The sequence below is a fragment of the Notamacropus eugenii genome, chromosome 2 (genome assembly GCF_028372415.1).
Source record: "Notamacropus eugenii isolate mMacEug1 chromosome 2, mMacEug1.pri_v2, whole genome shotgun sequence".
Lineage (NCBI taxonomy): Eukaryota > Metazoa > Chordata > Mammalia > Diprotodontia > Macropodidae > Notamacropus > Notamacropus eugenii.
The window spans coordinates 110403992-110421634 of NC_092873.1; the positions used below are offsets into that span (position 1 = coordinate 110403992).

Consider the following 17643-nt stretch of genomic DNA (forward strand, 5'->3'; position numbering starts at 1 on the left):
GTGTCATGAAAGGACACAAAAATAAACTTCACTACATTTCAAAGTAGGTTGATGAAGCAGTCAATGGGAATAATAACAGAAACAAATATCTTCTTGACCACCAGCACCTTCTCTAGGGTGTGCTTAACAATGACATCTAGTTGTATGGAAGACATGAAACAGATACTATCATCCCAACTTCCTACAGGATAATGAATGTGACAACATTGCACCTACCAAGTACACATTCAGAATAATTGATGTTCAGCGCATCCTGCGCTTCATGTTGAAGCTTCTCAGCTAAGGATGAGGGAGATGCTGGCATACTGATTTGGAGTTATGTATTCCAGGAGCATTGGCCACATGAGCTGGGAGAAAAGATGATCTTCATTAGAACTGACTTTTCTCCTCATGAAAGCCTATTATCTCTTTCCTTTTGGAGTTTTAACCACAATCTCTAGCTAATGCTTTGGAAGTGATGGTAATAAAAATTGGATAGATTCCTATCCGCTACCTTGCCCCCATGGTTGGCAATATTATGTGAATCTTAATCCTTCCTTCACGAGGAACTTCAATAACTTTCATCAGGAATGACACTAGCTTTCATGCATCTTTATTTGTAGAAAGATGCTGATGTTATATTATAGTTTACTGGAGAGTCAGGAAAATCTGGTGACGGATACTCTGAGAAGTGATGAAAGGATTCCCTTGCCTTGGCCATGCAGGGATTATGGACACAGTCAGTTAAGATTTCCAGACATAATTTTTTCAGTTTCATGCTTTCATCATTAACCTCTGTCTCATCTGAAGTCTTTGGGAGGAAAGTAAAATCATCAGAGGTACTTCATTAGGCACCTGACTTTTTTCACAGTTTCAAAAAAATCAGAAAAGCATGATCGGAAAGAAAGCATGATGAAAAAAAAATGGAAGACAGATGCAGAGTACCAGTATTGGAGAATTGCCTTTCTAATTCAACTGAGATAGTCCCTAGTTAATTTTCTTCACTTTTCATATAGTCTCAAGTTAAGAAGATGCAGTGGATTTTGAAATCAATTCTCTTCAGTTCATCCAGTAAATTTCACTTGAATACCTGAGAAGCTCTCTCATCCTGGGGGTCACAAAGTACTTAAAAATCACCTGAATTCTACTTTGTAGATGCCAAAATGGAAGTTGAACAGTGTCCTAAAGGGAGCTTTAACACTTTACTAGGACCAAAGGCGGCATTAGGATGAGGCCTCCCTTATTTTGGTCACCAGCTCTTTAGACCTGTCATGGACAGGGAAAGGAGGAGATTTTTGGAGAGAGACAAGTCACCGCCACCATCATCGTCATTTTCACTATCTCCTTACTTCATAGAGCCTCTTATCTTTTCATAACAAAAAAGTCCTGAATCTGGTTCTCTGCTGCCCTCTAATGGTGATTTTCTGCCACTACTTTTGTTTGTTTTCCTTTGGTCCCCTAATATCTAGCTCTGGGATACCCAGCTTCCTATTCTGAGGGAAGAATGAATGGTTATACCTCCATCTTCTTTCCTTACTCCCAGTTCCAAGATGATGATTGTATGATCTTAAGACCCTATGTTCCTGTTTTCTTATGATTCCATAATCTAGCTCTGGAAAAAATAGCCCATCACTCTCTTAGGAATTTTCTATTGAGATTTATTACAAAGTCCTGCAAGGGAATAATAAGACACTGCTATCACTCTCATTGCTACCACCAGTACTAGTTGTTGTTGAATCATTTCAGTCATGTCTGACTCTCTTGTGACCCCGCTTGGGGGTTTTCTTGGCAAAGATCCTGGAGTGATTTTGCCATTTCCTTTTCCAGTTCCTTTTACAGATGAGGAACTTGGGCAATTAGGCTTATATGACTTGTCCAAGGTCACACAGCTAGTCATTGTCTGAGGCCATATTTGAACTCAGGTCCTCCTGACTCCAGGTCCTGTGCTCTAGCCTCTATACCACTCAGATTCTGACTATCACTACTACTAGGTCAACAGCTCTTTTAACCGGGGCTACCCCACATTTCTATTAAGTCCTATGCTTTCCTCTCAAAAACTCTGCAAGTTAGATAGCACATGTATGAAAAAAAATTCATAGGGAAGGAAAGATGGGTAATAAATGACTATAGATATAAAGGGTCAAATGTAGTTGGTTTTTATCAAGGTTTTTTTCAAGGATTTTCATCTTGAGCACAAATGGCAGGGCACTAAGTTACTTCACTCTGGTTTAGTTCTCTCTTTCCTTCTGGCTAATCTTCCTATACCAGGCCTTATTCTTGGCTCAGTTCTAGGTCTATAACCTTAGATGTGGCTAGCAAGATCATATAATCTCTTGGTCTCCTAGAATTTGCTTCACCAGCTGCCAGATATGGATGCAGGAACCTAGAACCTAGCAAAGGTAATACTTTTCTACAGTCATTCTTTGAATACTTTATCCTAGACCTCTTCATCATGAATCTGGAGAGGCCCTTTCCTTCTTTCTCTGGCTACAACATGAGAGATTTTCTTTTGTGGCCCTTTGTGATATGACTGCTATTTACCAAGGGTCCCCCCTCATAACTTCCCTGCATATGGGTAGTTACTATGGTTCAATCATTTCAGTCATGTCTGATACTTCTTAATCCCATTTGGAGTTTTCTTGGCAGAGATATTATAGTGATTTGTCATTTCTTTCTCCAGCTCATTTTATAGATGAGGAAATCGAGGCAAACAGGGTTAAGGGACCTGCCCAGGGTCACACAGTTAGTAATCGTCCAAGGCCAAATTTGAAATCAGGAAGATGAACCTTTCTGAGTCCAGACGCTGCACTCCATCTATTGCACCACCTAGCTGCCCTCATGCCCCACATGGGTTAGGCTAGTTTTTTCCCCCAAAAGTGAGAGAGCTGTCTGCAGAATTTGATTGGCCCATGGACTATGGCTCAAGCAGAGTAAATAAACATTTATTAAGTACCTCCTTTGCAATAGTAAGTGTGTTAAGCACTTTACAAACATCAACCCTATAAGGTATTTTTTTTTTACAGATGAGAAAATTGAGACAGAAATTAAATGACTTGTCCAGGGTATCACATTTAGTGGCTGAGGCTGGATTTGAATTTAGTTCTTCCTGATTCTAAGCCCAGAGGGAGTCCACTGTGCCACCTACTGGCCTTGGTGACATGGGTGGGATGCAAGTGGGAAGTGTAAGATATAGTCTTTGATTTCAAGGAATTTATACTCTTATTGGGGGGAGTGGGGAGAAGTGGAGTGGGAAATCAAATGCATAAGAAACAACTGGACAGTTGTAAAAGATCTATGAGGCAGCATGACATGGTACATAGAGAAATTGTATTGGAGTCAGGAAGACATGGGTTCAAGTCCCACCTTTCACACATAAGTTATGTGACCATTGGCAAGTCAAATAATGAGCCAGTACCCTAGACAACTCTATGGCTAAGTTACAGATAGGTTGCATCTGAATTGGATGGAGGAGTTTTCCATACTGGGAGTTCATCACACTGATAAAATTACAAGTCAAATAGAAAAAAAAGCTGAAGGACAGTATATAAGTGAGTGTTAATTGAGTGAGTCAGGATAATTCATTTGTCTGAACAAAAACAAAATATTGATTGATTTCAAATTGTCTTTCTTTCATTTTACCATTTTGCTTTAGAGAGGGAAATGGCAAACCACTCCAGTATCTCTGCCAAGAAAACCCCAATGGGGTCATGAAGTCAAACATGAATGAACTGAACTCTTCTGCGGTTTCTGAACATAATCCATAAGATGACTTAATAGTGGGTTAGCAAGTGCTATGGAAAACACTCTCCAAGCTGAGCAACTGGTCGTTGACTTTACTGTTACAATGGCCATTCAACTCATTACTGTGTTGGTAAATGTTTGGCAACCATTCTACCAGAACAAGAAAATACAGCGTGACACACTTTAAAATTTAACCTATACAATGAACATTTTCTCAATCACTTTAAGTCTAGACAATCAACAAAACAATAAAGTCCTGATTTACATTTGCCTATTTTTGAAGTGTAAATGCTCCTGCTGAAAATTTACCAATCATTTCTGCAAAGTTGGTTTGAACTGATTTCAGCACCTCCCTGATTCTTCTATTTCTCAGCTGCTAACCTTTAATCTTAGTGACTTTTGCCATCTGTCTCCTTTGCTTTTTCTCTTGAGAGTGTAGATGATGTTGGAGGAAATCACTAAACCCTATTACAGTGTTCTTTGAACATTTACTCTCTCCAGCCCCACTACAGTGGGTCCTCACTGCTGTACTACAATCTTTTGCCCACCTTCTACTTCATACTTTATCACATTCTCCACAATGGTTGTTCACTTTTTCCTTTGGCCTCAAGCACCTCATTTCATGTCCTCCCTATGATCCTCAAGCAGAGAACACCATTTCCTCCTTTATTGAGAAGACTGGGTTCATATGATAAGCAATCACCCCACTCCCATTGTCTGCACCTTGACTTTACCTAGGAAAGAGTAAGTCCTGAGAGGGTGAATGTTCCAAGACAAAGGCACTTACTGATTCATCCAGTGGCTTCACACATTCATCTATGAGGAAACGGATTAAGACTATGGTACTGTCTGTACACAGGTGAACCTCTTTCCCCAGAGCAAAGATGAGCTTAGCCATGGCTTCTTTAACCTAGCAAAAAAAAGACGAAAGGGAGGACTTGCCATTAGAAAGTGGGGAAAGCTCTTTATTTGCATATATGTGGATATATAGTGTTATTTTATTTTTAACCTAAATGCAGAAACCATAAAGGAAACCAAATATTTGGATATATGAACAATAAAACAATTATAAACATATATACATGTACATTTAGGCATATATGCAAATTATAATTCTGTGTATATATGTGCATATACTTGTAAGCAGTATATGCATATACATTCATATATGCTTACATGGACAGATGGGATGGGCACAGAATACATGTATGAGCATCTATACATTACAAAATACATATATGAACATCTATACATTGCAAAAACATACATATATGAACACACAAAATATGTATGTACATGCATATGCATGTATATATACATAAATCCATGTGTCTATGCATGGATATATAAATATATAGAAATAAATACACAGAAAAAGAGTGAAAATGAACCCAGAATGGATGCATAATTAAATTGGAAGAAAGTGGGTTTAATAGTCTTTGGGAAATTATAAAGCTCCTTTAAGGATAGTATACTTCTTTTAGAAACAAGGACCATGGATGAGGGAGGAGGAACCAAGACAGTGGAGTAGAAGAACCAATCTGCTCTAGCTCTACCCCTATTACCCATAAAATGCTTGTAAAAAATGACTCTAAACAAATTCTAGAGCAGCAGAAGCCACAAAAGGACAGAGTGAGAGAGATTTCCAGCCTAAGACTGCCTGGAAGGCCGAACAGAAAGGTCTGTCATTCTAGGCTCTGAGTGGAGTGCAGCTCAGCCTTGGCTGGCTCAGACAGGACTGCAACAGGCTGCAGGCCGCACAGCTGTGGTTCCCACATATCTCAACCCACAAATGCCAAAGACAGTTTCAAAAGTCAGTAAGAAAGCTCTTTAACTTAGGTGAGAAGGGAGCTCAGTCTGGCCCCAAATCCTAGCCCCCAGGTGGGAACAGTGTCCACTTTTGGAGCCCTGGGGCTAAAGACCCTAGGGGAATCGAGGAGCCAATCTGGGTCTCAGTTCTGCATAGCAATCCTGGGTTGAGGAGGAACACTGGTATGGTGGAATTGGTGGAGGCTCTGGAGAGGGAATCCTGGTCATAGACCAGAGCACAGGCCAGGAGAGGAGTAGACTCTTCTCCCTTGATTGTGCCACCTTGGAGGAACTGAGAACTTATAGGTCCCTAAAGTATACCCTCCACTTGACAAAGGACTCAAAAGTCAGGTAACTGGTTGAGAAAATGCCCAAAAAAGGGAAAAAAATGAGACTAAAGAAGGTTACTTTCTTGGTGAACAGGTATTTTCTTCCATCCTTTTGGATGAAGAAGAACAAAGCATACCATCAGAGGAAGATATAAAAGTCAAGGCTTCTACATTGCAATCCTGTGAGATAAATATGCATGGTCTCAGGCCATGGAAGAGCTCAAAAAGGATTTTGAAAAATCAAGTAAGAGAGGTACAGGAAAAATTGGGAAGAGAAATGAGAGAGATGGAAGAAAATCATGAAAAATGAGTCAATAGCTTGCTAAAGGAGACCCCAAAAATGCTGAAGAAAATAACACCTTTAAAAATAGACTAACCCAAATGACAAAAGAGGTCTAAAAAGTCAGTGAGGAGAAGAATGTTTTAAAAGGCAGAATGGGCCAAATGGAAAAGGAGGTTCAAAAGCTCACTGAAGAAAAGAGTTCATTAAAAATTAGAATGGAACAGATGGAAGCTAATAACTTTATGAGAAACCAAGAAATCACAAAACAGAAAGAAGGAAACAACATTATTAGATTGGCGATGTCTGGCTGTGAGTCATAGTCTTTGAAAAATGAAAAGCAAGTTTCATTCAAAGGGCAATGGAGACTCACATATAGTTTGGGGTATAAGCACACTGCGATGCATCACAAACAAACCATGACACAGAAATGGGATAAAGAATATCTAAAGCATGAGTGATAAAAGAATATCATCTGGTTACTTAACAAGAGTGAGGAACAACCAAGAGGCAACTTGAGTTCTCTCCACTGGTTTCTTAGTTTAAGAGAGATACCCTCACCATGGTGGGTAAACCATCTATGCTAAACTCAAGGGAAAATGTTTAAAAGTTGAGAAAAAATTCACATAAATGATCCATTTAAGTACATTAACTTTAATAAGATGGTAACAAAAACATCTTCATTGTTTCCACTTTCAGTGACCAAATGACCCATTAACCCAATCTGCTCAAATTAATCAGTGCCTCTATGAATGTTATCTGTGTAGTCAACTGAGAATTTAAGGGGACTGATTTCTCACTTGGTTGCATGTCCCACTTCTCATACTGATGGCTCAGGGTGAACTGTTCAATTTGCATACAAATGCCTGAGTGGTAGCTACTATGATGTCATCTTAATGGCCTTTCCTTGCCTCATGGAAATAAAAAAATGAACTCCCCTTTGAAGGCTGAATCAGGCAATTTGGTTGCCTTTCATATATGTTTACTCTAGTGGGAAAAGGTCATATAAGAGAAGAGATATTGAGTTGAAAGAGATCTTAGAGGCCATCTAGTACATCCCTTTTGTTTTATAGATGAGAAAACTGAGGCCCATGAAGGTCAATTGGCTTGCCCAAGGTCACATGTGTAGTGAATATAGTAAAGACTGTTACATGGACAAAGTGTCACTGATGAAATTCCCCACATAGAAGAGGAAGGGGAGTCTGATTCCCAGAGTGTTATGGTGATATATAATGAAAATGTCTTGGAGAGATCAGAACATGAACAGAATTCAGTCATTGGTTTCAGAACGTTAACCACACAGAGAATGGCACCTTCTTTGATTGTCTACATAGCTGGAACTTAAGAGTGTCTTCAAAATACACCAGCCAGTCAGAGTTCTGGCCATTCTCCATTCATTTTATCTGCTCTCTCAGCGGATCTTTGCTGAGAAGATGGGAACCATCTCCCTGATATCTACTTTGCTAAAGTGTTCAGTGAGAGAAAATGCTGCAGATAGAGAAGACTTGGGCTCTAAAAAGGGCCTTGGTCCTTTGCTTACCTCAGCATTTGTTCTTTGGTTTTAGGTGAAGGATTTGGATACTGTGACCTTGTGAGTTTCAAAAAGGTCAGGTGAGCAAGCTGCCTGGGAGTCCTGGGTTCTGGGAATCTAAGTCTAAGCTGAGTTTTATAGTCAGTCCAATATTGATACCCTAAGGAGCAAAGAGTGATCATTAGGAATGAATTTTGGGACCTATCCCAGTAGTCATTGAAATGGAGAATCATTTTGTAGTGATATCGTATCTGAATATGAACTTGGTGGGACCAATGTTACGTAGGAACTGAGTGAAGTTTAAACCTGATCTCTCCAGAGATTGAAGTGGTATAGGGGAGAGTTTGTCCTGAAGGTGTACATGGCTTTGCTATTGCTCTGTTACTGCTATGTCTTCAAAGTAAATATCCTTTTATAAAAATTAATTGCTTTGAAGTGATTTAATGGCATTAGGACATTAGTCATTGGTAATTAATAGTGAGGGAAACAAAACCAGTGAGAGCTTGAGCCAATTATATTAGAGAAAAGACACTCCAGTCTTAGAACCCTGGGAGAGAGATATAGCCAGCCTTGCTCTGGAAGTATAGAGGCAGAGGATTTCTTGTTATTTGAACACCAGAGGTAGTATTTAAACACAAATCCTTTGTTTCTATAAGTTCAGAGCCAGTGTTCTTTCCACTGTCCACATGCCCTATCTATTTGAGTCAAATGGAAGCAGGGAGGATGAGCCATGATGGCAGGATAGTAGAAAGAAACACAACTGAGTTCCTCCCAATACCTCCTCCACAAAGATCTACAAAAATGCACCATATATCAAGTACTGATTGGGAAATCTAAGAAAAGAAAAATACCAGTGAATCACTTTTTTTCCAGCCCTGGTAGGCATAGGGAGAAAAACAGAGGGTCTGTAGACACTGCAGACAGGATCTAGCCAAAAGTAACTGAGCAAAGCAATTTATCCATGATGACTGAGAATACGGAAAAAAAAAAAAAAAAGTCCCACACACACACAGAAAGGGACAGGACCTTGCATAGGTTGCAGGAATAAATGTCAATTGGCAGGTCTTTTGCTCATTAGGTAGTTCTAGGTCACAGATCATTGGTGGATTGGTGGACCTATACCCTGGAGTAGCATTAGTAATTGTGGGCCCTAGGTCATATACTGAGTAAGGAAAAAGTTCAGAAGAAAGCAGTATCTGACCCCAGGAATGAAGCAGAGGGGAAGTGAGGAAGGTGTCTCAATTCCAGCCTCCAGCCCAGTTTGAATCCTGCAACAGAATAACTAGGGCAGGAAACCCATACCAAAAGCCTGCTGGTCAGTCACTATGAGGTAGCAGAGCTTTCCAGCTGACTGATACTGCCTAAATTCAGTAGTAGTCTACTGGAACTCCAACCAAAGACAGTTCCACAAGTATGATGTTTCAACCCAAATCTAGATCAAGAACTTGCAGGAGGACAGATATCAAACTTTTCCCTGGATCAGAACACCATGGAAGCACTGGAAGTTTTCAGTTCCCTAGCCTGAGCTCTTTCTGGATTCCTAGAATAATTCCACACTTAATAACCCAAGAATGTAGCAGCAGAAGGATACAACCCAACAGGCTCAGCTCAAACATTCCCTCCTGAAGTGTGCAGAGCCCAACTTTAATGTAACATTCAAAGTTAGAAAGTAGACTGGAAGAATGAACATCAAAAGAGGAATACCACCATAAAGAATTATTATGAAAATAGGGATGCTCAAAACGTAAACCCAGAAGAAGAGAAAGGCTCCAAAATCTCTACAAGCAAAGCCTCAAAAATCCAAAACAAAACAAAACAAAAAGCAAAACCAAACCTGCAGCTTGAGCACAAATTAAGCTAGAATGCCTGGAAGAGCTGAAGCAAGAATTTTTAAAAAGAGTCTAAAAATTATTTTATATATGAAATAAGAATGCTAAAAGGAAAAAAAAGAGAGAACTTTGGAAGACATTGAAAAGGGAATTAACAGCTAGGTACAAAAAGTTAAAAAAATTCTAGTAAAGTAACAAATTCCTTGAAAATTAGAATGGAGTAAATAAAAGTTAATAACTCATTGTGAAAACAAGAAATAATAGAACAAAGACAAAAGCCTCAAAAATAGAATAAAATGTAAAATATCTCTTATATTTTAACTGATAAGGAAATAGATCAAGGAGAGATAATTTTAAAATCACCAGATTGCCTAAAAGCCATGAACAAAAAGAAAATAAAAAAGAACCTAGAAGTTTATATTTTCAGAACTCGTGGAAGAAAATTGTCCATGTTCTTTTTAGAATCAGAGACTGAAAAATTTCACTGAAAACCTCCTCAAAGAAACCCACAAGTAAAAGTTTACATGAATATCACTCAAATTGAGAGCTTTTGGTCAAAGAAAAAAATGATGAAAATATCCAAGATCACACAAGATTTAACAGTCACCAATACAATTCAGAGAGCTTGGAATACAATATTTCAGAATGCAAAACATATAGAATAAGAATAATTTACCCGGAAAAATTGAGTACAATCTTACATGGGAAAAAGATTTTTAATGAAATAGAGAACTTCCAAGTGTTCATAATGAAAAGAACAAAGTTTAGCAGAAAGCTCAAAATATAAACACAGGAACCAAGAGAAATATAAAAAGGTAAACATGAGTGAAAAATTGTAAGGGACTAAACAAAGATCAACTGTTTATATTCTAATACTAGACAATGATATGTGTGTCCCCTCTGAACTCTATTATAATCAGGGGTTGTGAAAAGAATCTAATTAGAAAGAGAACCTAGGAATTATGTTCTTATGTTTTGATTATCTGAAAAGGAGAAAGGAAATAGAGGAAAAAATAAATACACTAGGGTAAAAGAGAGAGAAAGGATGGAAAATTATCTCACATAATTGAGGTAGTCAACAAGAAAACTATACAGACAAGAAGAAGGGTTTGGAGAGTGGGTGATACTTGAACCCAGTTCTCATCTGAACTGATCAAAGAGATGAACACACACAGTTGGGCAGAGGAATACATCTCAGTTAGCAGGGCAATAGAAGGGAAAGGGGAGAAGGGAGATGGTGGAAAAAAAGAGGAAAGGGAGATTAAGCAAGAGATTAGTCTTAAGAAAAACAACTCTAAGGAGAATGGATAGCAAGGAAGGGTTTAAAATAAAAGAAATAAAGAAGAAGAATCTATGATTGGACTTCGGGTGGAAAACAAATTAAGAAAAGAGGAATAGAGGAATAGCGAACTCAGGTGTTTAGCACTCTCTCTCACCACCATTGTCTATTTTATAAAGGGGCAGGAAACAAAGAAAAAGAAAAGTATTAAAGAATGTGATGGAGAGAAATACAAAATTTTCATTCATAACTATGAATGTGACTGCAATAAACTCACCAGTAAAACATACAAAGATAGCAGAATGTACTAGAAATCAGAACTCAACAATATGTAATTTACAAGAAACACACTCAAAACATAAAGTTAATATATAAGTTAAAATAAAGGACTAGGGCAAAATCTATTATGCTTCAGCTGAGGTAGAGACTTAAGAGTTCTGATCAATATGATCATAATTCTAGATATCTGACAATGAAGCATGCTGCCTATATTCTGACAGACAGATGATAGACTCAGAATAAGACAGAAATTTTGGATATGGCCACTGTGAGAATTTATTTTGTTTGACTATGCATATATGTTGCAATAGAAAATTAGAAAAATAGAAAATGCTTGTCAGTTGACAAAAAGTAAAATAAAAGTTACATTAAAAAATGGAGGCCTAGACATGCCTCAGGTTCATCCTTATGCTAAGGTAAGGAGTCTTATTGGTAACTCTCATGCCCTTGAGATGTTTGGTGAAATTGAGATTGTGCTTCTAAATGGCCAGCTTCTTCATTTTCAACTAATTCCATTTTCATGTCTTTCTTTTAATCAAAAACACATGAAAGGGTATTAGTTTGACTGACTTCAGGATTCTAATTTGGGATTTTCATCAATGAGATGAGATTAAATTCATCAAGTAAACTGCATTCTCCAAAGATGTAGATTACAACCTCATGCTTACCCTTGCATGGGTCCCATCTTCTCTTATAAATGTACCAGAGGGAGTCCATCGAAGATTTTGAGAGCCCACCTCTTCTTTTGACATTTTGTGGATACCCAGGTTGCACATCAATTATCTGCAACTCTTATTGTGTGATCAGCTCATCTTTTTCCAGTCATATATTTCTCTTATGATATTCTTTATACCACTTGGCTAACAGTGCTTTAACATCCGAAGGCTTCTAAGCTAGAAATATTCCATTTTATTGCACTTAATTATAATTACACTTGGAAATAAGCCATACAGAAACCACCTTGTAAGCTAATGGCTCTTTGCTCAAAAAACATTTCTAGGCAAAAGCTGGCATATATCATTGGAATGCTTTAGTCTTACTTTACTCTTTACTTTAGTCTATTACTTATCAGAATACAATTTTTTGGCCATGTTACTCTTTGGATTTAAACTGTATTGATCTATTGGTCACTTAAGGACCAAAATTCTTTTTTTCTCCAGTCCTTATAATGTTCACCTAGGAGAAGTGCTGACTGAGTCCAGACTATTAATGTAAAATCAGAATGTATTACACAAAGATGAAAGTTGTAATGAGCCTTAAAGAGAAAAAGGATGACATGATGACTGGCTGTGGTTAACTTCAGAACTCAACAACGCTAGTTATTTTTTGTTGTTGTTGCTTTATTTTTAATTTTTTAAAATTAAATTGTTTTTTTGTTTTCAGTGTTCTACAATCACTTCCCTTATATCTTAGACTTTTTCCCCTTTCCTCCTCCTTCCCTCCTCCCTCCTCACCCTGTCCCTGAGATGGCATACAATTTTATATCGGTTTCTACCATACATTCCTATCGAAACACATTTTCACCTTAGTCATGTTTCATAGAAGAATTAAAATGAATGGGAGAAATGATAAAACAAAACAAAACATAATACAAAAGAAAATGGTCTCCTTCATACTGTGATCGAATTTCATGGTTCTTTCTCTGGATATGGAAGGCATTTTGCCTCAAGGGTCCATTGGGAATTTTTTAAGTCCTTGCATTGCAATGAAGTACGAAGTCTCCCAGAAAAAGTCCTCTCATGCTGTGGTTGTTGCTGTGTACAAAGTTCTCCTGGTTGTGCTCCTTTCACTCAGCGTCAGTTCACATAAGTCTTTCCAGGTCTCTCTGAAGTCTTCCTGTTCACCATTTCTTATAGCACAATAGTATTCCATTACATTCATATACCACAATTTATTCAGCCATTCCCCAATTGATGGGCATCACTTTGATTTCCAGTTTTTGGCCACCACAAAGAGAGCTTCTATAAATATTTTTGTGCATGTGGGACTCTTTCCCATTTTTATGATCTCTTCAGGATATAGTCCTAGAAGTAGTATTGCTGGGTCAAAAAGTAAACACATTTTTGTAGTACTTTGGTCATATTTCCAAATTGCTCACCTGAATGGTTGGAGCATCTCACAGCTCCACCAACAATGAATTACCGTTCCATCTCTCCCACATCTTCTCCCACATTTATCATCTTCCTATTTTGTCATGTTAGCCAATCTGATAGGTGTGATGTGGTATCTCAGAGTTGGTTTGATTTGCATTTCTCAAATCAATAGTGATTTAGAGCATTTTTTCTTATGACTATAGATAACTTTAATTTCTTCCTCTGAAAACTGCCTATTCATATCCTTTGACCATTTATCAGTTGGGGAATGACTTGTATTCTTGTACATTTGACTTAGTCCTCTACATAGTTTAGAAATGAGGTCTTTAACATAGACACTAGGTGCAAAAATTCTTTCCCAGTTTTTTGCTTCCCTTCTAATCATGGTTGCATTGGGTTTGTTTGTCCAAAAACTTTTCAGTTTAAGCTAATCAGAATTATCCATTTTGTACTTCATAATGTTTTCTATCTCTCATTTAGTCAAAAATTTCTCCATTCTCCGTAAATCTGATAAATACACTATTCCTTGCTCCTCTAATTTGTTTATAGTATCAATCTTTATGCCTAGATCATGTATCCATTTGGACTTTATTCTTGTGTACCATGTCAGGTATTCATCTATGCCCAGTTTCCACCACACTATTATCCAGTTTTCTCAGCAATTTTTGTCAAACAGTGAGTTCTTATCGCAGAAGCTGGGGTCCTTGGGTTTATCAAACAGTAGATTGGTATAGTCATTGACTGCTGTGTCTTGAGTACCTAACCTATTCCACTGGTCTACTCCTCTGTTTCTTAGCTAGTACCAAGTGGTTTTGATAATTGCTGCTTTATAATACAAATTTGAGATTTGGTAGGGCTAGGTCACCTTCCCTAGAATTTCTTTTTATTAGTTCCCTTGATATTCTGAACCTTTTGTTCTTCCAGATGAATTTTGATAATATTTTTTCTAGCTCTAGGAAATAATTATCTGATAGTTTGATTGGTATGGCACTGAATAAGTAAGTTAATTTAGGTAGAATTATCAACAACACTAGTTTTTACATTTGCTCCTGGCCCATCCCTTCTAAGTCCAACCCAGGAGAAATGGTTTTCATTTTGGTTTAATTCACTTACCTTGCAGCTGGGGTTGGGAAGCCACGGCCATAAAGCATGCTGCAAGTCTATCATCACACTGGGAATCATTGCAGGAACTGGAAAAAGCAACAAAGACAAACACATCATTGGAATAAAAGGTTACTGAGAAAGCAACCCAAATGTGGTCAACTGTGGTTGTGAGAAGCCTTGAGTAGCAGTAAGCACCTCAGCATACACAAGAGGGCCTGCTGCATGGGTTCTTAAATCTGCTTTTCTAAAAGGAAAGCAACTTTTGAAGGGTTAACAATCTACTTTAATCAAGTACATATACCAACAGAGAAAATACAAGCATGACCAACAGATAGGGTTTCCAACTGTCTGACCACAGGCAATACATACAACATTATCAGAAAGAGAAGTACCAACATCTGGATTTTATATATACATATATATATATATATATATATATATATGTATATATATATATACACACACACACACACACACACACACACACACACACAAAAGATGTGGGCCTTCATAGGAAACAAGCCTCCCTTAATAGCCCCATCTGAGATCTATCAATGGTTGGGAAGATTTTTAACTCCCTTAACACCTTGATGAAAGCTCTCATACAATGTCCCTTCCTTTATGGGATAGTAAGAGAAGCAAGGTAACCCATTGCTGTGAATAGGGACTGATGGTACTCTGACAAAATTGTTAAATATGTTAAGATTCTATCTCTGTCTTCCTCTTTGAGTGACACCCTTCTCTATTCCTATAATCCCTACTTGTCTGCATTAGATAACTCATCCCCCTTAGTCCTTCTTTCCCTTCCCTGGAATCTCATTCATTCCTGTTTCATGGAAGCCTTTGCATCTTATAGCTCAGTTACTCACTAAGTAACTGGTACAACCAGTTAATTCTAACTAACAAATATTGACTAATGTGCTAATGAAACATATGACTTCTGTTGTCTGTGCCACCATGACTTTTGTCATCTCTTACCCATTAGTGACATGGTAGGAATCCAACTAAGCAAGAAGGGAGGAAAATGACATGGGTAGTGTAATAGTCTGGAAATGATCAGGTTTTAATTTCTCAGGCAGGTGCCATATCCTAAACATTAAACTGAGAGGACCTCAAAAATCAAAGATCTTGGATTTTCCCAGTGTTTTTACCTTAACACTGGTCTTTGCCATTGCTATCCCTACTCTCCCTTTCCTCTCTTCTTTTTGAAAGGTTCTTCTCCTTACTTCTTCCCTCTCCTGCTTTTCCTCATTTGACTAGTTCTTCCTGGACAAGGTATCACAGTGCTGCATTTTAAGCAGCTCTCTGGAGGACCAGATCCATGTAAATGGAATAAATAAGCAGGAGAGGAAAGGTTAGATCAAAGACTGGGGCACCAAAAATTTCCTGACTTTATATAGATTCACAGGTAAACAGTCAATATCACAGAGGCAGAAAGAAATATTGTAAGAGTTTCTAAGAGAGATGACATGGAAGAAATCACTTGAGTTGAAGTCATGAAGACATGAGCTTGAGTCCTACATCAGATATAAACTGATTACAGACCCTGGGGAAGTCATTCCATCTCTCAGAGCTCTAGGCAACTCTCTGAAACTATGAATTGCAAAGAAGACCTTGCTCATCTATATTGAGAAAAAGTGTTTCCTCAAACAAGAGTTCTCTATATTAATGAAATGGCAAGACTAGTTCTTAATCCTCTCCCTAACTCCAGGGTCTACCTTTACAAAAATGCTTGTTTGACTGATTGCTAAATTCCTATCTATGTATACTTTGGGGCAGCTAGGTAGAGATGTGAAGAAAATGCTGGCCTGGAGTCTGGAAGACCTGAGTTTAAATAGAGGCTCAGATATTTAATTGATTAACAATAGGTTCCAGGCCTTGGTCATTATTTGGGCTATGACTGACTCAGAGTCAAAGTAAATAGCAATTGTTCCTGTTTTGGCCAGAAACCCTGAAGGTCTTTCCCTCCCAGATTCTTTTTCTCTGAGTAGGTCAAAAACACCAATTTCTGCTTCATTTCTTACCTAGCCTTAATCACTGAACGGACGTTGCTTCAGTCAAACTGAGACCTTTTAAAGATTTTAGCTTAAAAGGCCCAAGATCTCCCACTGTAACCCGGTCCATCTCCAGTCATCCTGATCTATATCTTGCCACTGGCCCCAGATGACTCTGGAGAAGAAAGTGAGGCTGGTGACTTTGCACAGCTTTCTCTCACTTAAATCCAATTCACTTGCATGTCATGGCATCACCTCCCTCATGTCATGGTCCTCTTCCATATTGAAGAAAAAATATTAACAACAACAGATGCTTGCTAGCTGTGTGACTCTGGGTAAATCACTTAATCCTGTTTGCCTCAGTTTCCTTATCTGTAAAATGATCTGGAGAAGGAAATGGCAAACCACTCCAGTATATTTACCAAGAAAATACTAAATGGGGTCACCAAGGGTTGGACATGAGTGAAAAACAACTGAACAACAAAAGTCTACTTTAGTTCTCTGATAGATGTGGAATAAAGTGACCCAATTATACTTTTAATTTGGTGACTAAACCTTCAATGATTGCTCTGGAAAGTGAAATTTTCTGGGGGACAAACAGAGGGGATGTTACCTTTTATGTGTTTTATTTTACACTGAACATAACCAGCCTCTTAGGCTCATGTTGATCATAAGTCTCCAATGTACCACACTTCAATTCAATTCAACATATATTTATTAGCATATATACTAATATGCATGTAAATGTATATTATAAGTTTAACATTTATGTATCATATTATAGCTAGATGCTGGTAGATGATAGACAAATCTAATATTCATTAACAGAGACATTTATACATTCCATCAACAAAATCACAGAAATTCAGAGTTGGTAGCCATTTAGTTCAACATATATTTGAAAAAAAATTTTCTCTACTATAAACTTGAGTGGATGGATGGAATAAGCATTTATTAAATACCTACTATATACCAGACACTCTGCTTAGCACTTTACAAATATCTCAATTTATCTTCATAACAACTCTGTGATGTAGGTAGTAATTATCCCCATTTTATAGTTGAAGAAACTAAAGTAAACAGGTATAATAATAATAATAATTTTGTTGCTGTGGTTCAGTCATTTCAGTTGTGTCTGACTTTTTGTGACCCCATTTGGGGTTTCTGAGGAAACTGAGGCAAACAGGGTTCAGTGACTTGCCCAGGGTCACTCAGCTAGTAAGAGACTGTGGCTAGATTTGAACTCAGGAAGATGAGTCTTCCTGACTTCAGGTCCTGCACTCTATCCACCATACCACCTAGTTGCTAATAATAATAGCTAATGTTTATATAGTACCTACTATGTGCCAGGCACTATGCCAAATGCTTTACAATTACCACCTCATTTAATCTTCAC

The 17643-nt window shown here is 37.9% G+C and overlaps 1 protein-coding gene across 1 annotated transcript in view; it reads right to left on the reverse strand.

Annotated features, from left to right (window-relative positions):
* The window catches only part of LOC140522793 (maestro heat-like repeat-containing protein family member 1), a 128899-nt gene that overhangs the window by 99401 nt on the left and 11855 nt on the right, over positions 1–17643 (reverse strand). The window contains 5 exon segments of the mRNA XM_072638051.1: positions 217–284; positions 286–347; positions 692–790; positions 4508–4630; positions 14263–14339. Coding sequence (XP_072494152.1) covers positions 217–284; positions 286–347; positions 692–790; positions 4508–4630; positions 14263–14339 — 429 coding nt within the window.